The following is a 23,619-nucleotide window of genomic DNA, read 5'->3' as shown; positions in this document are numbered from 1 at the left end:
AGTGCTGGAAAATAATGGTGGCTACATAAAAAATTGACACTTTGGGCCCAATTTGGACATTTTCACTTAGGGGTGTACTGACTTTTGTTGCCAGCGGTTTAGACATTAATGGCTGTGTGTTGAGTTATTTTGAGGGGACAGCAAATTTACACTGTTATACAAGCTGTACACTCACTACTTTACATTGTATGCACTATACACCTTGTCAGGTAATATTGAGCACTGGATATTCATTATTGCAGGAACTCACAGGAAGTATTTTTGATTGCAGAGCATAGTGTGGCATATATAGTCTTATTAATTATTTAGCACATCTATATGGGAATGTGAATCATGCCAGCAGCTGGAAAATTACTGCATATATAGAAAAACATCTAAAGCGATTTACTTCCGGAAGCTCGCAAGATCTTTTTTTTTTTTTTTTCCAATTTAGAATCGCTGGGTATGTTCTGTACCTTCTGAAAAATGTTCTTGATCTAAACCATAAAACGAATGCTGCCACCACATCGAAGGACTTGGAAGGTGCAAAATATTACATTTGTAACCCTTTAACCTTTTCTTTACCCCATTCAAAGCTTAAAGATTGTCTATAAATACTTTAGGAGTCTCATGTACTAAAACATTCTACTGGTTTATATCTTGAAAACACAAAAGCCTAAAAATAAAAAAAATTGATTAAAAAAAAAAAAAAAAAAAGTCTCCTGTATATTTATGTAAATGTTTAAAAAAAAAAAAAAAAAATGTATGTTCCTTTTTTAGGAAACCTGAAAATGTTGCCCACCTCTCGTCACCCCCGACCTGCGCTATCCAAACTGCCTCGCCCAGGGAAGTCGGTGTTTGAAGAAAACCTTCGCCCCGGAAAGGTACATTGACTTTGCCTTTTTTTTTTTTTTTTTTTTTTCCATTTTACGTCAAAGCTGAGCTCCAGGCACACAGCGGAGTACAGAACCCGCCAAAGGATTTGCATTTGCTTTTAATCCGGTTCACAGATTAAAACCGCTCTGCCACACTGCGCGGTCCTGCCGTGCGGTGGAAGGGGAACCTGATCTCTACTGCAGTTTTTTACTTGGTTCCCCAGCCCCAAACTGCACCGGCTCTTTTTCTGTCACCCTGCTCCATCCTCCTATCAGAATGCTTTTTGCGCTGCGGTGCAACTGTGCTGCCTCTCCCTCTCCCAGTCTGAGTTCTGCTGTTCAGGGGCTTGCAAGAGGCTAAAACCAGGTCCAATTCAAGTGTTTACATTGCTCACGTTTGAAGCCAGTCTCCAAACTTTTATTTTTAATAGTTGGGGCCAAGCTGGCCCAAACAAACCATTCTTTTTTTTTTCTACACAAACAGATGCACCCGCCTGCTGTACTAAATGTATGCAGCCTCCTCTACACACAGAGTACAGCTCTGTGTTCCGGCAGTGGGACGGGACCTTCCCATCTCGCTCCCGGAATGAAATAATCGAGCTGAGGGGCGCTCAGCCATTCATAGGCAGCTTTGCAATCTATTAATGAATACAAAGCTTTCTTTGGTCGAGTTGGAGATGGTCACCAGCCAGCTTCTCTGACTCATAGTTACATAGGTTGGTTTAAAAAAAAAAAAAAAAAAAAAACCCATCTAACTCAGCCAATCAGAGGAAGCTTTGTATTCCATACTTAGTTAAGGACGGGAAGGATTTGCCCCCTTAATGACCAGGCCATTTTTGCGATACGGCGCTGTATGGCTTTAACTGACAATTGCGCGGTCGTACAACGACGTACCCAAACTTTGTCCTTCCTTTTTTTTTTTTTTTCTTTTTGTGGGACTGCGACATTGTGGCAGACAGATCAAACCAATTTTTTGGGACCATTGCCATTTATACCAGAGCTATAAATATGCAATGATTACTGTATAAATGTCATTGGCAGGGAAGGGGTTAACACTAGGGGGGCGATCAAGGGGTTAAGTGTTCCCTGGGAGGTGTTTCTAACTGTGGGGAGAATGGGACTGACTGGAGGAGGAGAGAGATAGCTGTTCCTAATAACAGCAGATCTCTCTTTCCTCCCCTGACAAAACGGTGATCTGTCTGTTTACATTGACACCACCCGACCCAACCCCCCCACCCCCGTTTTTATGTCTCTGTGGAGCGCTCGTGGGTGGCTTGTGGTCATGGTGGCCGCCAGCCACGTGCATTGGCTCCAGGGTCATGCCGACGGCGGGTGCCCCCCCTAAAGCTTTTAAAGCGTCCGACTTACAATGACGGCGATTTGCCCAGGAGAGCCAATCTGGCGCAGAACAACTACAGTGGCTGGTCTTAAAGTGGTTAATAGAATGCAAAGCTGCCTATGAATGGCTGAGCGCCCCTCAGACCAACTATATCATTCCAGGAGTGAGCAGGGAAGGCCTCGTCCCACTATTGGAACCCAGCGCTGTATATGGTGTGTAGAGGAGGCCACATACAGGTAATATAGCGGGTACACGTGTTGGGGTATGAAATGGCTTCTCTGGGCCAGCTTGGCCCAGGCAAGCTATTTGAAGAGACAGTAAAGCTGGACATCGGCTTTAAAATAAGTTTAATTATGTAAGGAATATAGAGCTGCAGTATTTGTCTTCTACACCTGCCCGGAGTTCAGCTTTTGGATGTGGCTAGTTAGTTATTTTTTATGGCGTGTGTGATATCAGGATTTCGCCCTTGCATGTATAAATGTATGCATATCCAAGAATTAAGGTCAGCATGTGTAATTATAAATTTTATTTTTTTTTTCCCCCCTTTAGGAGGATGGCACACAGACAAAGCGCTCCCCTTCCTCCCCACAGGGAGGTGCAAAAAAGAGATCTGCATTTGGAGACATTACCAATGTGAGTATTTGTTAGTCTTTCTCAAAAGTAATGGGGAAGACATCCCACCTCCCCTGGTCCAGCGCCTCCCTGCCCGAGGGGGCCCAACCCCCGCCCCGCCCCTCCTGCCCGAGGCATCCCACCTCCCCCAGTCCAGCGCCTCCTGCCCGAGGCGGCCCACCTCCCACCCCCCCATCCAGCGCCTCCTGCCCGAGGCACCACCCTCCACCCCACCCCCCTCGTCCAGCGCCTCCTGCCCAAGGCATCCCACCTCCCCCAGTCCAGCGCCTCCTGCCCAAGGCGGCCCACCTCCCCCACCTCCCACCCCCCCATCCAGCGCCTCCTGCCCGAGGCACCACCCTCCACCCCACCCCCCGCGTCCAGCACTTCCTGCCCAAGGCATCCCACCTCCCCCAGTCCAGCGCCTCCTGCCCGAGGCACCACCCTCCACCCCACCCCCCTCGTCCAGCACTTCCTGCCCAAGGCATCCCACCTCCCCCAGTCCAGTGCCTCCTGCCCGAGGCGGCCCACCTCCCCCACCTCTCACCCCCCATCCAGCGCCTCCTGCCCGAGGCTCCACCCCACCCCCCTCGTCCAGCACTTCCTGCCCAAGGCATCCCACCTCCCCCAGTCCAGCGCCTCCTGCCCGAGGCGGCCCACCTCCCACCCCCCCATCCCCCCATCCAGCGCCTCCTGCCCGAGGCACCACCCTCCACCCCACCCCCCTCGTCCAGCACTTCCTGCCCAAGGCATCCCACCTCCCCCAGTCCAGCAAATCCTGCCCGAGGCGGCCCACCTCCCCCACCTCTCACCCCCCATCCAGCGCCTCCTGCCCGAGGCACCCCCCTCCACCCCACCCCCTCTCGTCCAGCACCTCCTGCCCGAGGCATCCCACCTCCCCCAGGCCAGCACCTCCTGCCCGAGACATCCTTTTCTTCTCTTGTGGAATTTATATTTATTGGGATTTTCAATGTAAATGTGAAAGAGAGCCCCAAAATGGTAGCATTCAAATACCCGAATGAACAATATGGTACTTCATACAAATAAGACAGCATAAGATTGGTTACAGTTACAGATCTCTTGTCATGTTTAGGCGTTGGTAAACAGTAAAAAATACAAACAAACTGTACACCTCCTGGTCCAACGCCTCCTTTTCTTTCTCTTGTGGAATTATTTTCATTGGAATTTTCCATGCAAATGGGAAAGAGCCCCAAAATGGTGGCATTCAAATACCCGAATGAACAATATGGTACTTCATACAAATAAGACAGCATAAAATTGGTTACAGATATCTCGGTGGTTCACATTAGAAGTTGTTGAGAAGCGTATTAACATTCTAAAACTGGCCATACACTATACAATCAAACTGTACAACCTCCCATACAGCTTTCTTTAGGTTTACCAAACCGATATAGGTAATAGAAGGACAAACCTGCACAATCCATTCATTTTGCAACCAAGAAGACAGGCCCTTGCACTAATTGATGGTAGAGCTAAAGGAGATTATACAATCAGATTGTATAGTAAATTCCCTCCCTCCATAGACTGTATAAAGATTTCATTCGCTCAAAGGTGTGATGTTCTCTGATTCAGTTGGTAATGTGAAATTGTCAGGAACCATGAAATCAGGCCGAGACAGAAGTACAGTTAAATCACACTTGTTTTTTAATAAAAGTAAAAAGAACAAACATAGTCAAAACATAGCCAAAGTTCAGTAACTGGAATGGATAGTCAGACAAGCCAGAAGTCGGGGCTCAATGTAGTGGAACAGCAAGCAGGATCTGGAGCCAGAAGGGATGTCAGCAAAGCAAGTCTTGAACAGGATCGCAGGAGATGTCTCTGTGATGTTGACCAAGGCGAAGGTAGAGATCCACTGGACTGGATGGCTTAAGTAGGCAGGACTGACGAGCAGGATATCATCAACAGGTGAGTAACTATGGACAGATAGGAGCTGGCAATTAGCCGACAGCTGAGCGGCCATCTCGGAGAAGGAAGGGCTGAGCCCAGCCCTGACAGAACTCTAGTGGAGACCATATCTTTAGGAATTGCCCCACACTCTGGTTCCCCTGGCCCCTCCCCACTGCCCCGCGCTCTGGTTCCCCTGGCCCCTCCCCACTGCCCTAACCCTCTGCATCCCCCACATACACCTCCTGTATCCCCCACTACCCCAACACTCTGCATCACCTGCACCTCCAACATGCAGCACCCTGTACCACCTACATCTTCCACCACTGCACCTCACAATGTACCCCCTTGTTCCCCATTACCCCACATTCTTTAGCCCCATTACTTTGCACTCTGTACCCCTATATCACCCAATACTCTGCATCCCCCCCAGTACTCCATATTCTGCACCCCTGGATCCCCCATTGCATGTTACTCAGCAGCAATGCATCCTCCAATAGAACTCACTGGTGAGGCTTATCAGGCCATGTCCCTGACCATGGGGGGGGGGGATTCTAGAAGTTGTAGGTGGGGGGGGGGGGGGGGGTGACCTGGGGTTAGGAGGATGATGGACTATGAATTACTGCAACTGGGCCAACTGCTGGCCTGATGGGGCCCAATACATGAGGGCTGCCTGTACCCCTTCCTTATCGGCAGCCCTGATTGCGGGTATCAAAGCTCTCTAGATCCAAGGATGGGGTGATGACTTTGAGTCGGAAAGGTTGCTAATTAATTGAATGTCTCCTGCAGGCACATAAAAACCAACAGCTGCTTCAGAAGAAGAAAGACGGGCAGAAGGTTCTGAAGAAGACAAAAGGCACCGTGAAAAATAATGAAACGAACCTCAAAAGGTGAGCGAACCACATCCGACCGCTTTCCACTTGTTTAACCCAAGGGAAGGTAAACCGGGAGAGCTGAGAATGATTTACATGACTTCATCTCCTCTGCTGTGAACCCCTTCCCGTCGGTTCCATGATAATGTAATTCTGGTCCGCCTGCCTCATAATTCTGAATTCTTTCCTTGCAGAGCTCCAAAAAAGGTTGCCACCATAGAGGTGCCTGGAGATGTAAAAGACGAAAAAGATACCAATGTGACCAGCGAAGAAGTGACACCTCCGAAAAAGGAAGAGGAGCCACCTGTAGAGCAGGTACCGTTCATGCTTGGTCTTATTGGGAGTACCCATCATGTTGGGAGTACCTATGTTTAATAACCCTGCCTGCATGATTTTCAGACCATACCTAAAGATGTTGAAGACATTGATAAAGATTCGGTGGATGACCCGTTCGCCAGCTCGGAGTACGCCTTGGATATATTCAACTACATGCGTTCCAGAGAAGTGAGTTATTCCGAAACATGGGAGGTCATCATTTGTATCCATTTCCTGCCTTAGCCGGTTTCTATTTGTTCTCAACAGTTGTTAAAAAGGGGATCCAAAGCCAAAGATTTTTCCTTCCCAGCACAGAGATGGGGGTCTCGCCAAGTTTGGGCCCCGTACTAACAATTGGGACTCAGATTCCAGGTCCGCCGTGATGGCCTCTGATTAGCTACCATAGTAATCGGTCACTGTGAAGACCACCCCCCCCCCCCCCCCCCCCCCCCCCGGGGTTTTCTCTTTTTGTGAATGGAGGAGAGCAATGCATTGTATCTCTCTTTCCTTGCAGAGGGGGAAAAAAAAGAAGCGTGTGTGTACTAATGATCGGGACACGCAACACCCGATTTCCGGGTCACCTGATCACTGTGATAGCCTCTGGCTACCACAGTAATCGGTCACTGTGAAGCCCGCCTACCCCCCCATCCCCCCAATGTTTTCTCTCTCTGTGAATGGAGGAGAGAGGTGCATCGTATCTCTTTCCTTGCAGAGAAGAGAAAAAAAAGCATGTGTACTAATGACCGAGACAGGTGACCCGGAAATCTGATGTTCCATGATCGCTGTGATCAGTCACTGTGAAGCTCTCTCGCGCTCGCTCTCTCTCTCTCTCGCGCGCTCGCTCTCTCTCTCTCTCGCGCTCGCTCTCTCTCTCGCTCGCGCTCGCTCGCTCTCTCTCTCGCGCTCGCTCTCTCTCTCGCGCTCGCTCTCTCTCTCTCTCGCGCTCGCTCTCTCGCTCTCGCGCACTCTCTCTCTCGCTCTCTCCACCCAAAACACCCCATTCCAGGTCACCTGATCACTGTGAAGCCAACCCCCATGGTTTCTGTATCTTTGAATGGAGGATAGAGATGCATCGTATTTCTCTTTCCTTGCAGAAAGAGGGAGAATAAAAAAAGCGTGTGTACCAATGAACGCCTTTAAAGGGAACAAAAATACAGAGCACGTGTAAGAAAAAGCATGTCTGATGTATAAACTCATTACATAACATAGTAAAGAACATTGGTGCTCTGTAGTTCATTAAGTGATTATCAGCTACTGTAGAGGGAGCCACCTTCTGATGGCCTTTAAGATACAGTGGAACCTCGGATTACGAGCATAATCCGTTCCAGGAGAATGCTTGTAATCCAAAGCACTCGCATATCAAAGCGAGTTACCCCATAGAAGTCACTGGAAAAATTTTGACTTTTATTGCATGCAATACCGCATGTGGCCAGAGGTGGGGGGGGGGGGCGCCGGAGAGCCTCGGAAATACTCGGGGACAGCTCGGCTGAACTTGGAAAGCCTCGGAAACACTCAAACGGAGTATTTCCGAACGGCTCCGAACTGTTCCGAGTGTCACCGGCGCCCCCGCACCTCTGGCCAAATACGGTAGTGCACATCCCATTAGCTTGAATTCTGCTCGTTTTGTGAGACAACACTCTCAAACTGAGTCAGAATTTAAAAAAAAAAAACAGTTGGTCTTCTTTCAAAGCGCTCGTTAACCACGTTACTCGTAAAGCAAGGTTCCACTGTTGTCTCATAATCTATTGAAGTGTACAAGGGTTGAGGGAATGCACTGGGGCAATTTTGCTTCACTTCCTGTCTGAGATTCAACAGGAAGTGGGAAGATCTCTTAAAAGCAAAAGGTGCCGTTCGTCACTTGAACAGGTGTCCCTGTTGGTGGGGTGGTCCCTGTTCAAGTGACAAAGGGCACCATTACTGCTCTCTTCATTGCCACTAAAAATGTTGCTCCCCTAGAGACTGGTCCCCCCCCAAAAATTTTATTTTTGAAAATGAATCTACCTAGCAGGAACACAGATGGCTGCCAGAGGTTCCAACCCATCACTGCTCTATCCAAAGCTGAAGAAAATGTAGCTTTACATTCACTTGAAGATCTCTGGGACGGGCTCCCGTCCTCTTTGCCTATGGGGTTGATTTACTAAAACTGTAAAGTACGGCGGTGCATGGTAGGCAATCGGCTTTTAACTTCATCTTGTTCAATTTTAAGCTTGAACAATAATACCTGGAAGCTGATTGGTTCCTATACGGAGCTGCACCAGATTTTGCACACTCCAGTTTTAGTAAATAAACCCCGATTGTCTGTCTGATCTTTGTAGACTCGATATCTGATCTCCGTCTGTGTCAAGATCCTCGGTTCCAGAAGCTAATGTTTATGTATTGAACTCATCGTGTGTTTAATTCATAGCACTGGCTGATGTATTTCTTCATGTCTTTCACAGGAAAAATTCGAACTGCCCAATTATATAGATGTACAGCGTGACATCAGCAAGGAGATGAGAGCGATCCTGGTGGACTGGGTGGTGGAGGTGCAGGTTAGTGCTGAAGTGGGTTTGTGTGACCATTTCTTTCCTTCTTTCCTTCTTTCCTTCTTTCCTTCTTTCCTTCTTTCCTTCTTTCCTTCTTTCCTTCTTTCCTTCTTTCCTTCTTTCCTTCTTTCCTTCTTTCTTTCCTTTCTTTCCTTTCTTTCTTCCCTTTTTTTTTTTTTTTTTTTTTTTCCCTTCATGCATTAGGTTAAAAAAACCTTCTGGGTGCAGCCCACAGGTATAGACGGTGCATCTCCCCAGAGGGAACACTGGCGGCACTCAAAACTTGATGGGTTCCAACCCTTCACCACTCTTTCTTTCTCCTATCGACCCATAACCTGTCTTTTTAGATACTTTAATGCAAAGACTGATTCTAACCGCTTTGCCAAACTGCCCAAGCTGTTTTTATGGACTGTTGTGTTTTGTTTTTTTTGTCCCTCGCAGGAAAATTTTGAGCTGAACCATGAGACTCTCTATCTAGCGATAAAGTTGGTTGACCATTACTTGGCGGCCTCTGTTATTACAAGGGAAAAGTTGCAGCTCATCGGTTCTACGGCTGTGCTCGTTGCATCCAAATTTGAGGTAAGGTCACTGAAGGCGTTCTTATAGTGGTGTGTCTGACCCGAAAAAAAAAAAAAAAAAAAACTCCATAGGGTTAGCTTACCCTCATAGCAAGGAGGGGGGGGTCCACTGTAAAAGCACTTCTCGCCATATCTTCAAGTGACCTCAAAAACTGAAGACTTTCTATGTTGGAGAACTTTTAGAAATGCTACTGGTGCCTAAACAGTACCCTGAAAAATGTACTTTGTTACTGGAGTTTCCTGATACGTGGGAATCCCTAGGCACCCCTGTGTACAGCCTCATAGCTGTATATCTGCTGTGGGAAATCATCTCAGGCACTTCTGCCTCCAACTGTGATGATGGATGAAGAGGTGGTGGTGGATGAAGAGGTGGTGGTGGATGAAGAGGTGGTGGTGGATGAAGAGGTGGTGGTGGATGAAGAGGTGGTGGTGGATGAAGAGGTGGTGGTGGATGAAGAGCCGATTGGTGGTGGTGGATAAAGAGCCGATTGGTGGTGGTGGATAAAGAGCCGATTGGTGGTGGTGGATAAAGAGCCGATTGGTGGTGGTGGATAAAGAGCCGATTGGTGGTGGTGGATAAAGAGCCGATTGGTGGTGGTGGATAAAGAGCCGATTGGTGGTGGTGGATAAAGAGCCGATTGGTGGTGGTGGATAAAGAGCCGATTGGAGGTGGTGGATAAAGAGCCGATTGGAGGTGGTGGATAAAGAGCCGATTGGAGGTGGTGGTGGTGGATAAAGAGCCGATTGGAGGTGGTGGTGGTGGATAAAGAGCCGATTGGAGGTGGTGGTGGTGGATAAAGAGCTGATTGGGGGTGGTGGTGGTGGTTGATGATGGATGGTGGCTGATGACAACAACATTACAAACTTTTAAGGTGAATGTTTTGGTGTTCTGTTTTTGGTTTTCATGTGGATTTAGGTCTAGGTGGCCCCTATTCTTTAGAGCAGGGGTTCCCAGCCTTGTTGGGATCCAAGCCCAGTAAATGCTTCCAAAACCTTCCTTGCCTCAGCAGTAAAAGGGGAATAAAAAAATATTACTCCTAATGAAAGTATGGGCATGCAAAATATGTATTGAAATACCAGAAGTCTCTGGATCGGGTGTCACTGTGAGGGAAATTGGGATTCGGGGGGGGGGGGGGTTAGAGACCCTGTAATGGAAGGGGCTGGGGACAAGGAGATATTGTGGTAGGTTGGGGAGCACTGTGGGATAATGTTGGGAGCACTTTGGTGGGCTGGAGGCTCTGCAGCAGGGGGGCACTGTGGGAGGTTGGAGGGTTGACTGGTAGATGAAGGGCACTGCAGGCAATTGTGAGAGGTTGGAGGGCACTGTTGGAGGTGTAGTAGGTTAGTGGATCCGCAGCTGGTCGATGGCCTGGTAGTTGAGAATCAATGTCCAGACCCACATATCTACCTCTTCTCCTAACGTTAGCTCAGTGGACCTCTTACAAAGCTGTTATCTGCCAAGTTCCAAGTTCATACCAAGCCTCAGTGAGCTACACTCATAAAAAATGTTGCCCTCAGTTTAATTTAACTGCCATTTTTATATTTTAAGGGGGCTTAAGATCTTACACATATTGTCATTTCTTTGTAACTTTTCAGTTCTGATTTCACGTCCATTTTTGGTTGTCTACAGGAACGTTGCCCGCCCTGCTTGGATGACTTCCTCTATATATGCGATGATGCGTACAAGAGAGAGGAGCTGATTGCAATGGAGGTCGATATGCTACAGAAGCTGAACTTTGACATAAATATCCCTGTTCCTTATCGCTTCCTGCGTCGCTTTGCAAAGGTATTTGAGTAAAAAAAAAAACTGGAAATCCAGCAATATGCATAAACTGAGGTTCTGTTCAAGGATATCCGTTGTGTGCTGTCAGTAATATACCGATATATTATTATATTTTTATTTCGAGCCCTAACAGTTAAAGCTAAATTCCAGGGATTCGGCTCCTTTTTGTGTAAAAAAAAAAAAAAAAAAAAAAAAAAAAAAAACTAAATTTTTAGAAAAAAAAGTGTGTGTGTATTGTGTGGGCTTAGCTCTTTTTATTTATATTTGGCAGCTTTATAGTACTTCCGGAAGACGTCTGTCTCTGTATTTCCAGAAGCACAATGTTGATCCTTCTGAGCTCTGCATCTTGAACAGTAGCGTCGCTGCAGCTGCTATGCCCTCCTCTCCCCCTGCCTATTCACAGAAGCCTTTGTATTTGAGCGCATTTCACAAAATACAAAGGCTTATGTGAATGGGCAGCAGAGGGGTGGGGTTGGGCATAGCTTCTCTCCTCTCCTTATCCTGGAGTCTCTTCTCCCAGCAAATATAAATAGAGATAAGCCCAGGAGATTGTCATGCACCTCCTTGGTCTTAACTAACAGTGTGCCTTCACTTTTTACCAAGTGTCTGAATTCTTGGAAAGGGTTTTTAGCTGTATTCATAAACGTGCAACATCACAGTGGAGTTTTTTTTTTTTTTTTTTTTTTAAATTAGTATTAACAGTGAATTTTTCAGGACAAGCTTTTAGGAGGTTAACTCCTTCGTTTAGGAGAACAAAGACAAAAAGGGAAACCAGTTGAAAGCTGGTCCTAGAAAAATTCACTGTTAATACTAATTAAAAAAAAAAAAAAAAAAAAAAAAAAAAAAAAAACTCCACTGTGATGTTGCACGTTTATGAATACAGCTAAAAACCCTTTAAGCAAGTGTATCTAAACCCAAATACAAAAATGTAATCTGTTGGACCTTCTCAGTCCTTAGATGTGGTGGCTTCCTTCCCTCACTATTGAACCCCTAATAAGAAGGTGACTTTGTTGGCCAATACAGATGTGTGGGAGGGGGCATTTGTGCTACTGTATTGCAGTAGGTACTCTACTCTGCTAATGTGAAAAAATATATATGCGCAACCTATGTCTGTCTAGGTCAAATGTCTCCAAGATGCAGCCTGCAGGCTGGATGTAGCCTTTTGCTTCTGTTTATCCGGTCCTCGGGCACTATTCTTCCCACGGACACCACTGAAGGGGGGGGGCACGATTCCTCCCACGGACACCACTGAAGGGGGGGGGGCACGATTCCTCCCACGGACACCACTGAAGGGGGGGGGGGCACGATTCCTCCCACGGACACCACTGAAGGGTGGGGCACGATTCCTCCCACGGGCACCACTGAAGGGGGGGGCACGATTCCTCCCACGGGTACCACTGAAGGGGGGGGGGCACGATTCCTCCCACGGGCACCACTGAAGGGGGGGGGGCACGATTCCTCCCACGGGCACCACTGAAGGGGGGGGCACGATTCCTCCCACGGGCACCACTGAAGGGGGGGGCACGATTCCTCCCACGGGCACCACTGAAGGGGGTGGGGCACGATTCCTCCCACGGGCACCACTGAAGGGGGGTGGGGCACGATTCCTCCCACGGACACCACTGAAGGGGGGTGGGGCACGATTCCTTCCACGGGCACCACTGAAGGGGGGTGGGGCACGATTCCTCCCACGGACACCACTGAAGGGGGGTGGGGCACGATTCCTCCCACGGGCACCACTGAAGGGGGGTGGGGCACGATTCCTCCCACGGGCACCACTGAAGGGGGGTGGGGCACGATTCCTCCCACGGGCACCACTGAAGGGGGGTGGGGCACGATTCCTCCCACGGGCACCACTGAAGGGTGGGGCACGATTCCTCCCACGGGCACCACTGAAGGGTGGGGCACGATTCTTCCCACGGACACCAACAATGTAATTTGTATTACTCCCATCTATCGCCAAGCCTATGGCATTATTTACTCAAACAAAGGGCCGCAGTTTGGAGACCACTGGTTTAACTTATGAATGAAATTCTTTTGAAAGCAGTCGTATAGAGTAGTCACCTACTTTTTTTTTTTTTTTTTTTTTTTTTTATTTATTATTATTTCACAGTGTGCCCATGCCAACATGGAGACTCTGACACTCGCCCGTTACATATGTGAGCTCACATTGCAGGAGTACGACTTTGTGCAGGAGCGGGCTTCCAAGCTGGCGGCCAGCTGTTTGTATCTTGCAATGAAGATGAAAGACCTGGGCGGATGGGTGAGTGATTCTGTACCATGTGCCGGCCTCGACATTTTGTAATGGACTGGGCTGTATAAATTGTACTCTACTTGTAGACTTCTGCATTTGCCACTTTAGACTCTGGGGAAAAGGTCAAAATGACCCTTGCAGTGGGGGCTCCCCCTGCAGTGCAAGAAGGAGGATATCAATTGGCCGCTATACTTGCCTTGGTGCTCATTTTCCAGGCAGCTGGCACTGTTCTGCGAAATGGGTGGATCTTTGTTTCTTTGTGTATAATGCAGGACAGAAGGTGCTGGACGCGATGACGTCAGATCGACAGAGTGGTGAAGATGACCAGCAAAGAGATAGAGGGTGCTCTGGGGGAGGGGGGTTACAGTCATGTTGAACAGGTGGAGGTGGAATTTTAACATTTTGCAGGGTGGAGAGAGGGTTGCAAGCATATTTTCAGGTGCCAGAAGTTGGGCTTTGAAGTAGCTGTTCAGGGCTTAAACAAAAAACCCCGCTCAGCAGATCCCCCCCCCCCCCCCCCCACTCAGTATTAACCCTCCAGCTCTGCTGATCCCCTGAGATATATATTTATTAATAATTAAAAATATATATATTAATTTATTAATAATTAAAAATATATATATTAATTTATTAATAATTAAAAATATATATTTATTAATAATTAAAAATATATATTAATTTATTAATAATTAAAAATATATATATTAATTTATTAATAATTAAAAATATATATTAATTTATTAATAATTAAAAATATATATTAATTTATTAATAATTAAAAATGTATATATAAAAATCTATCATTCCCATATTGCACACCACGTGTGCAGTCTGCTAGGTACTCCGATCCAGACCCTGCTCACCTTCCTGCTACTACACCCATGAACTGGAAGGAAGTGACTGCTGACGTGTCTTTCCACTGCGCTTGTTGGTTCCCCAGTGCATTCTGGGATATCTCATACCTGCAATACCTCCAAAACAAAGCGGAGCTAAAGCTGAATAAATGCCCCTCGAAAGCTTCAGGTGCTTTAAGCGAGCATTGTCATAGACGTCTATGGAGGCTTTGGAGATGTTTTGAAGCACCAAGGAAATGACGTGGGGGATAATTTTTGAAGCAAAACAAAAAAAAAATTGTACAATTACAGTATCTCACAAAAGTGAGTACACCCCTCACATTTTTTGTAAATATTTTCTTCTATCTTTTCATGTGACAACACTGAAGAAATGACACTTGTCTACAATGTAAAGTAGTGAGTGTACAGCTTGTATAACAGTGTAAATTTGCTGTCCCCTCAAAATAACTCAACACACAGCCATTAATGTCTAAACCGCTGGCAACAAAAGTGAGTACACCCCTAAGTGAAAATGTCCAAATTGGGCCCAATTAGCCATTTTCCCTCCCCGGTGTCATGTGACTCGTTAGTGTTACAAGATCTCAGGTGTGAATGGGGAGCAGGTGTGTTAAATTTGGTGTTATCGCTCTCACTCTCTCATACTGGTCACTGGAAGTTCAATATGGCACCTCATGGAAAAGAACTCTCTGAGGATCTGAAAAAAAAAAAGAATTGTTGCTCTACATAAAGATGGCCTAGGCTATAAGAAGATTGCCAAGACCCTGAAACTGAGCTGCAGCACGGTGGCCAAGACCATACAGCGGTATAACAGGACAGGTTCCACTCAGAACAGACCTCGCCATGGTCCACCAAAGAAGTTGAGGTCACGTGCTCAGCGTCATATCCAGAGGTTGTCTTTGGGAAATAGACGTATGAGTGCTGCCAGCATTGCTGCAGAGGTTGAGGGGGGGGGGGGGGTCAGCCTGTCAGTGCTCAGACCATACGCCGCACACTGCATCAAATTGGTCTGCATGGCTGTTGTCCCAGAAGGAAGTCTCTTCTAAAGATGATGCACAAGAAAGTCTGCAAACAGTTTGCTGAAGACAAGCAGACTAAGGACATGGATTACTGGAACCATGTCCTGTGGTCTGATGAGACCAAGATAAACTTATTTGGTTCAGATGGTGACAAGCGTGTGTGGGGGCAACCAGGTGAGGAGTACAAAGACAAGTGTGTCTTGCCTACAGTCAAGCATGGCGGTGGGAGTGTCATGGTCTGGGGCTGCTACATGTAGGATAGACATGCCAGAATTGCGCCCGAATATGGAAGTGGTTAAGAGGCTTAGATCTATTTTTCCTATGCTTTGCCCACTATTAACACATCATCTAAAAGTGCTTTTTATTGTATTTAGGTATTTATTGTATTTATGTGTACTCTTTTAGTGCTATATTGTATGTGTAATGCATGACTTCTTTATGTACTATAGACGGCCACACTTCAGTATTACAGTGGATACCCGGCTACAGATTTATTGCCCCTTATGAAGAAGCTAAACTCTCTGCTCAAGAATCAACCCAACGATAAGCTGAAGGCTGTATGGAGTAAATACACACACAGGTAAAAATGCAAGGTCAATGTAAGCTGCAGCCCACCTCCACCAAAAAAAACACAGTCCGTTTCTGATGTGTCTAATTGTTTTTAGGCAGCTTTAGATCACCCTGCTGCTTCTTCCAGCAGTGGCTTGGTATCCTTCAAACAAAAGCACATGCTCTGTCTTTTACATTGGATGGCAGTCAAGTCCTTGCTAAAGCTCCTTCTAGCACCTTCATTGTATCTGCTGTAAAACGTAGGGATGAGTTGGTCCACAGTACCTGCAGCTACAGAGGTCATTAAGGCCTTGTTTTAAAAGCTGAATTCCAGGAATCCAGCAACTTTGCAAAAAGAGGTGCATGTCCTCTCCAGGACTTATCTCTATTACTTATGTGACCAGTTTAGTGCACTCCCGGCTGTGAAAGCAGAGAAGCACACAGAGCAGCTATGCCTGCCCTTCCTCTCTGCTGCCCATTCACAGAAGCCTTTGTCTTTGTGAACGAGTTCACGTAGTACAAAGGCTTCTGTGAACCGGCAGATGAGGGGGCGGGCATAGCAGTTCCAGCAGCCCTGTTCTTGAAGGAACTGAAACCACAGTGAGCAGCATCAGAGCTCCAGAAGTTATCTTCCTGGAGCACAATAAACCTTTCGGATGTGAATAATGGAGATAAGTCTAGGAAGCAGCAGGCACCTCGTTAGACTTTTCTCATGGTATGCCTGCAGTTTTTTGTAAAGCAGTTGAGTTATTGGAATTAGGGTTTAAAGCTCATTATTGCTTGTTTAAACAGAATTAAACTGTGCCGGCAATTGCCAAAATGCAAGTATGACACCCTTAACCTCCTGGGTGTGCTCCAGGGATGGGAGGTCCAAGCTCCCTTTCTCCACTCCAACCCCACGAGTGCCTCCTCCTTCTCCTCCTTCTCCTTCTCCTCCTTCTCCTCCTTCTCCTTCTCCTCCTTCTCCTCCTTCTCCTTCTCCTTCTCCTTCTCCTCCTCCTTCTCCTTCTCCTTCTCCTTCTCCTTCTCCTTCTTCTCCTCTTTCTTCCTTCTTCTTCTCCTCTTTCTTCCTTCTTCTTCTCCTCCTTTCTTCCTTCTTCTCCTCTTTTCTTTCTTTCTTTCTTTCTTTCTTTCTTTCTTTCTTTCTTTCTTTCTTTCTTTCTTTCTTTCTTCTTCTTTTCTCTCTCTCTTTCTTTCTTTCTTTCTTTCTTCTTCTTTTCTCTCTCTCTTTCTTTCTTTCTTTCTTTCTTTCTTTCTTTCTTCTTCTTTTCTCTCTCTCTTTCTTTCTTTCTTTCTTTCTTTCTTTCTTCTTCTTTTCTCTCTCTCTTTCTTTCTTTCTTTCTTTCTTTCTTTCTTTCTTCTTCTTTTCTCTCTCTCTTTCTTTCTTTCTTTCTTTCTTTCTTTCTTCTTCTTTTCTCTCTCTCTTTCTTTCTTTCTTTCTTTCTTTCTTTCTTCTTCTTTTCTCTCTCTCTTTCTTTCTTTCTTTCTTTCTTTCTTCTTCTTTTCTCTCTCTCTTTCTTTCTTTCTTTCTTTCTTTCTTTCTTTCTTTCTTTCTTTCTTTCTTTCTTCTTCTTTTCTCTCTCTCTTTCTTTCTTTCTTTCTTTCTTTCTTTCTTTCTTTCTTCTTCTTTTCTCTCTCTCTTTCTTTCTTTCTTTCTTTCTTTCTTCTTCTTTTTTCTCTCTCTCTTTCTTTCTTTCTTTCTTTCTTTCTTTCTTCTTCTTTTCTCTCTCTCTTTCTTTCTTTCTTTCTTTCTTTCTTTCTTTCTTTCTTTCTTTCTTTCTTTCTTTCTTTCTTTCTTTCTTTCTTCTTCTTTTCTCTCTCTCTTTCTTTCTTTCTTTCTTTCTTTCTTTCTTTCTTTCTTTCTTTCTTCTTCTTTTCTCTCTCTCTTTCTTTCTTTCTTTCTTTCTTTCTTTCTTTCTTTCTTTCTTTCTTTCTTTCTTTCTTTCTTTCTTTCTTTCTTTCTTCTTCTTTTCTCTCTCTCTTTCTTTCTTTCTTTCTTTCTTTCTTTCTTTCTTTCTTTCTTTCTTTCTTCTTCTTTTCTCTCTCTCTTTCTTTCTTTCTTTCTTTCTTTCTTTCTTTCTTTCTTTCTTTCTTTCTTCTTCTTTTCTCTCTCTCTTTCTTTCTTTCTTTCTTTCTTTCTTTCTTTCTTCTTCTTTTCTCTCTCTCTTTCTTTCTTTCTTTCTTTCTTCTTCTTTTCTCTCTCTCTTTCTTTCTTTCTTTCTTTCTTTCTTTCTTCTTCTTTTCTCTCTCTCTCTTTCTTTCTTTCTTTCTTCTTCTTTTCTCTCTCTCTTTCTTTCTTTCTTTCTTTCTTTCTTTCTTCTTCTTTTCTTTCTTTCTTTCTTTCTTTCTTTCTTTCTTTCTTTCTTCTTCCTTTCTCTCTCTCTTTCTTTCTTTCTTTCTTTCTTTCTTTCTTTCTTTCTTTCTTCTTCTTTTCTTTCTTTCTTTCTTTCTTTCTTTCTTTCTTCTTCTTTTCTCTCTCTCTTTCTTTCTTTCTTTCTTTCTTTCTTTCTTTCTTCTTCTTTTCTTTCTTTCTTTCTTTCTTTCTTTCTTTCTTTCTTCTTCTTTTCTCTCTCTCTTTCTTTCTTTCTTTCTTTCTTTCTTTCTTTCTTTCTTTCTTTCTTCTTCTTTTCTCTCTCTCTTTCTTTCTTTCTTTCTTTCTTTCTTCTTCTTTTCTCTCTCTCTTTCTTTCTTTCTTTCTTTCTTTCTTTCTTTCTTTCTTTCTTTCTTTCTTCTTCTTTTCTCTCTCTCTTTCTTTCTTTCTTTCTTTCTTCTTCTTTTCTCTCTCTCTTTCTTTCTTTCTTTCTTCTTCTTTTCTCTCTCTCTTTCTTTCTTTCTTTCTTTCTTTCTTTCTTTCTTTCTTTCTTCTTCTTTTCTCTCTCTCTTTCTTTCTTTCTTTCTTTCTTTCTTTCTTTCTTTCTTTCTTCTTTTCTCTCTCTCTCTCTTTCTTTCTTTCTTTCTTTCTTTCTTTCTTTCTTTCTTTCTTTCTTTCTTCTTCTTTTCTCTCTCTCTTTCTTTCTTTCTTTCTTTCTTTCTTTCTTCTTCTTTTCTCTCTCTCTTTCTTTCTTTCTTTCTTTCTTTCTTTCTTTCTTTCTTTCTTCTTCTTTTCTCTCTCTCTTTCTTTCTTTCTTTCTTTCTTTCTTTCTTCTTCTTCTTTTCTCTCTCTCTTTCTTTCTTTCTTTCTTTCTTTCTTTCTTTCTTCTTCTTTTCTCTCTCTCTCTCTTTCTTTCTTTCTTTCTTTCTTTCTTCTTCTTTTCTCTCTCTCTCTTTCTTTCTTTCTTTCTTTCTTTCTTTCTTTCTTTCTTTCTTTCTTTCTTTCTTTCTTTCTTTCTTTCTTTCTTCTTCTTTTCTCTCTCTCTCTTTCTTTCTTTCTTTCTTCTTCTCTCTTTCTTCTTCTTTTCTCTCTCTCTCTTTCTTTCTTTCTTTCTTCTTCTCTCTTTCTTCTTCTCCTGGTCTGCTATGTTCTTGATTCACCATTTGAGCAAGCACTGATGATGTAATGGGGTCAACAAGCATGCAGTCTTCTATCCACGTACCCTTAGCATGCGGAAAGTTCTTTGCCAAGGGGCAAAAAAAAAGCACCTTGTCCCCATGTTGATGATGTCAGGACTCTCTTCCCAAAAAACCTTGGCCCAGTGGATGTGAGGGTCTGTAGGGAGACTTTTATCAGAGTCTGAATGCCCCCTTTTTAAAATATAGTGAGGGGAAAAAAGTATTTGATCCCCTGCTAATTTGTGTACGTTTTGCCCACTGACATACGATCAGTCTATAATTTTGATGGTCGGTTTATTTTAACAGTGAAAGACAGGATAACAAAAATATCCAGAAAAACGCATTTCAAAAAAGTTATACCGTATTTATCGGCGTATAACACGCACTTTTTTCCCCTTAAAATCAGGGGAAAGTCGCAGGTGCGTGTTATACTACTCGGCTAGGTTCGGATAGCTCCGCTCGGGACTACGAGTGGAGCCGAAAGTGAACGAGAGCCGCCGGAAAGAGCCGAGGACCGGCTCTGTGTATTTCGGCGCCGGCGGCGCCATTTTCAAATCGCGGACGGCGATTTTGAAGACAGGGGATCGAAGGCTGCACTGAGGCAAGGCTGCACTGATGGGCATTTAAATGTAAGTTTTTTTTCCTTAAAATTCCCTCCTAAATTGGGGTGCGTGTTATATGCCGGTGCGTGTTATACGCCGATAAATACGGTAAATTGATTTGCATTTTAATGAGTGAAATAAGTATTTGACCCCTTCACAAAACATGACTCGGTACTGGGTGGCAAAACCCTTGTTGGCAATCAGAGGTCAGACGTTTCTTGTAGTTGGCCACCAGGTTTGCACACATTTCGAGAGGGATTTTGTCCTCTTTGCAGATCCTCTCCAAGTCATTAAGGTTTTGAGGCTGACGTTTTGGTAACTTGAACCTTCAGCTCCCTCCACATTTTCTATAGGATTAAGGTCTGGAGACTGGCTAGGCCACTCCGGGACCCTAATGTGCTTCTTGAACCACTCCTTTGTTGCCTTGGCCATGTGTTTTGGGTCATTGTCATGCTGGAATACCCATCCACGACCCATTTTCAATGCCCTGGCTGAGGAAGGAGGTTCTCACCCAAGATTTGACAGGACATGGGCCCCATCCATCATCCCTTTGATGCGGTGAAGTTGTCCTGTCCCCATAGCAGAAAAACACCCCCAAAGCATAATGTTTCCACCTCCATGTATGACGGTGGGGATGGTGTTCTTGGGGTCATAGGCAGCATTCCTCCTCCTCAAAACACGGCGAGTTGAGTTGATGCCAAAGAGCTCGATTTTGGTCTCATCTGACCACAACACTTTCACCCAGTTCTGCTCTGAATCATTCAGATGTTCATTAGCAAACTTCAGATGGACCTGTACATGTGATTTCCTGATCAGGAGGACCTTGCAGACGCTGCAGGATTTCAGTCCTTCACGGCGTAGTGTGTTACCAATTGTTTTCTTGGTGACTATGGTCCCAGCTGCCTTGAGATCGTTGACAAGATTCTCCCGTGTAGTTCTGGGCAGATTCCTCACCGTTCTCCTGATCATTGAAACTCCAAGAGGTGAGATCTTCCATGGAGCCCCAGACCGAGGGAGAGTGAGTTATTTTTTGTTACTTATATTTGGGAATAAATCGCACCAACTGTTGTCACCCTCTCACCAAGCTGCTTGGCGATGGTCTTGTAGCCCATTCCAGCCTTGTGTAGATCTACAATCTTGTCCCTGACATCCTTGGACAGCTCTTTGGTCTTGGCCATGGTGGAGAGATTGGAATCTGATTGATTGCTTCTGTGGACAGGTGTCTTTTATAGAGATAACAAGCTGAGATTAGGAGCACTCCCTTTAGGAGAGTGCTCCTAATCTCAGCTCGTTACCTGTATAGAAGACACCTGGGAGCCAGAAATCTTACTGATTGATAGGGGATCAAATACTTATTTCACTCATTTAAAATGCAAATCAATTTATAACTTTTTTTTTTTAAATGGGTGTTTCTGGATATTTTTGTTATTCTGTCTCACTGGTAAAATAAACCGACCATTAAAATTATAGACTGATCATTTCTTTGTCAGTGGGCAAAATGTACAAAATCAGCAGGGGATCAAATGCTTTTTTTTTTTTTTTTTTTTTTTTCTCTCACTGCAAGTGACCCCCCAGATACCTTAAAGTCCTACCCCCCTCCCCTCCTCCTCCTTGAAAGTGTCAGGAATACACAGCACCCTAAACTTTTGGTTTTGTTGTGCTTTTTTTGGGGGGGAGGGGTTTGTTTTTGGTGGTGTTTGTATTATTTATTTTATTGTTTTGTGTGGTTTTTTTTTTTTTTTTTTTTTTGTTTTTTTGTTTTTGTTTTTTTGTTTTTTTTTGTGTTTTTTGCAGGAGAGAGAAGGAGAGAATAAACTGGGGGAGGGGTTAACTACTGGTGCACACAGTCTGGTCCAAGTTTTATTGTCAAAGCTTAATTGAACAGGCTGATTGATTACTATGTACAGCTGTACCAGTTTTAGTACATCTCTCCCATAGTCTTCTACCAAAAGACCGTACCTACTGGCAAACTTTTTAGTTTAGTTTTTAGGTTTTTTTTTTAGGGTTTTTCTTCTGCTTTGAGACTTGAATATCCATAACCTGGCCACAGATTTGCCCCATCCCCTGCTGCATGTAAGTCCTGATCTGTTCACCTACCTGGAGCAAAGAGCCTCACCAATTACTTCTACATATTGACCTCTCCTCCTTTTTTATAGTAAGACCCAATTGGGCCTTACCTTTCCTTCACAACTGATTTGTATTGATGGCCTCTAATGGTGGATTTTTATCATTCTCTCTCTTGCAGAGTATTTTTTGAAGTTGCAAAACTTCCCACTCTGGACATGAAGAGGTTAGAAGAAGAAGAAGAGGAAGAGGAATCCAAGCGATAGCCTTCATCATCATCATCCCCCTTCCTCCTGCAGAGAATCTTTTGATTTTGTATATAGGATGTAAATATATGTATGTTTTATCTTCACTTATGGATGACTGACTTGTTTTCTTTTGTACAGATGCTTAAAATATCATTGACCATATTATCCAAGTATGATAAAAAAAAAAAGTGTAATTTTTGTAAAAAAAAAAAAACACATTCTGAATATTTGGGCTTCCCTTCCCGACCTTTAAAAAAAAAAAAAAAAAAAAACCTGCCTAGCTGTTATTATAATCTTTTGGCTTCTTTGAGTGAAAAAGGCAACTGGATCTGTTACAATGTTTGGTCCATCTGAATGTCCTAACAGGCTAATTTAATTTTTTTTTTTTTTTTTTTTTTTTTTTTTTTAAATATTGAAATGGAAAAGAGATGAGCCATCAAATTCCATTTGGCTTAAGTATTAAAATTTGCTATTTTTATTTTTTTTTTTTATTTGCAAAATAAGACCATTTAAGAAGTTTTCTCTTTATAAACCTGTGCACTTGTTTAAGAAGGAACTGCCATTTTATACAATTTTTTGGAACACCTTGCTTTAGCTTTTCAGGGTGATTCAAATGTAATTTAAAAAAAAATAAAACTGAACTCTCTCTTCATGGATGGGAGAAAGAGATTAATGTCTGTTTTGCTTTTGTTTTTGTTGATATCTAGGGCTATATTACTATTTTATTTATCTTTTCTTTGTTTAATTTGCGGGGGGGGGGCTTATTTTTATTGTTGCCTTCTTGTTTGTTTTTTGTTTTTTTTGTTTTTGTAAAATGAAAACGTCTTTCCTCCTTTTCTTCTTCCTGGCTGTGATGAGATTACCTTATTTTTTTTTTTTTTTTTTTTTTTTTTGTTTGTTTGTTTTTTTTTTTTTTTTTGTTTTTCTTTTAACCACATCAATACCGGGAACGCCCCCCCCCCCCCCCTTTCCTTCCCAGACCAATTTTCAGCTTTCAGCGCTCTCGCACTTTCAATGACAATTGCGCGGTCATGCAACGCTGTACCCATATGACATTTTTATCATTTTGTTCACACAAATAGAGCTTTCTTTTGGTGGTATTTATTCACGACTCCGTTTTTTTACTTTTTGCAATTATAAGCGAAAAAAGAGCGGAAATTTGGGGGGGAAAAAAAATCAATATTTTCTTCTTTCTATTTTAAAAGAAATCCAATAAAATCAAATGTTGTCATAGATTTAGGCCAAAATGTATTCTGCTACATGTTTTTGATTTAAAAAAAAAATCCAGTTAAGTGTATAATGGTCCGTGTGATCACGAACAGATGTACGCAAATGATCATGTACAGATGTGCGCAGGTGATCACGGACATGTATGCAGATAATTATTGGGACATGTGATTTTACTTTTACTATGTGGGGGACATGTGTTTTGGGGACACGTGTGTTTTACACTGTGGGGACACTAGACTGGTGATCAGTGAGTAAAAAGCTGTAAAAAAAAAAAAAAAAACCCGCTCATACTCACCGATCACCAGCCGGCTGCAGCGATCCGCTCTCCTCTCCTCACCGACAACTTCTGTGTGAGGAGAGGAGAGCCGATTGCCTAACAACCGCCTCTGTATTCACATCACATCACATCACATGACGGCTGTGATTGGACACAGCTGTCATGTGATCAGGTGGGCCAATCACAGAGCCCTCCTGCCAATCGGAGATGCGCCGTGTCCGGGTGACATGATCTCGCCGCTGCGCGGGCGCGT

At 43.9% G+C, this 23,619-nt stretch overlaps 1 protein-coding gene across 1 annotated transcript; it reads left to right on the top strand.

Moving 5' to 3' along the window:
- Positions 1 to 759: 759 nt before the first annotated feature.
- CCNB3 (cyclin B3) lies at positions 760 to 22,478 on the top strand (the record flags this gene model as incomplete). The annotated part of the gene is given in 11 exon segments (XM_073600660.1): positions 760 to 863; positions 2,743 to 2,826; positions 5,500 to 5,600; positions 5,777 to 5,897; positions 5,982 to 6,086; positions 8,336 to 8,428; positions 8,864 to 9,001; positions 10,631 to 10,786; positions 12,897 to 13,046; positions 15,357 to 15,487; positions 21,793 to 22,478. Coding segments are annotated over 11 exon segments (1,257 nt in total). The 3' UTR covers positions 21,878 to 22,478.
- Positions 22,479 to 23,619: the final 1,141 nt, after the last annotated feature.

This window comes from Aquarana catesbeiana, linkage group LG09 (assembly GCF_042186555.1).
Source record: "Aquarana catesbeiana isolate 2022-GZ linkage group LG09, ASM4218655v1, whole genome shotgun sequence".
Lineage (NCBI taxonomy): Eukaryota > Metazoa > Chordata > Amphibia > Anura > Ranidae > Aquarana > Aquarana catesbeiana.
This window is presented reverse-complemented; position numbering and strand designations above follow the sequence as displayed.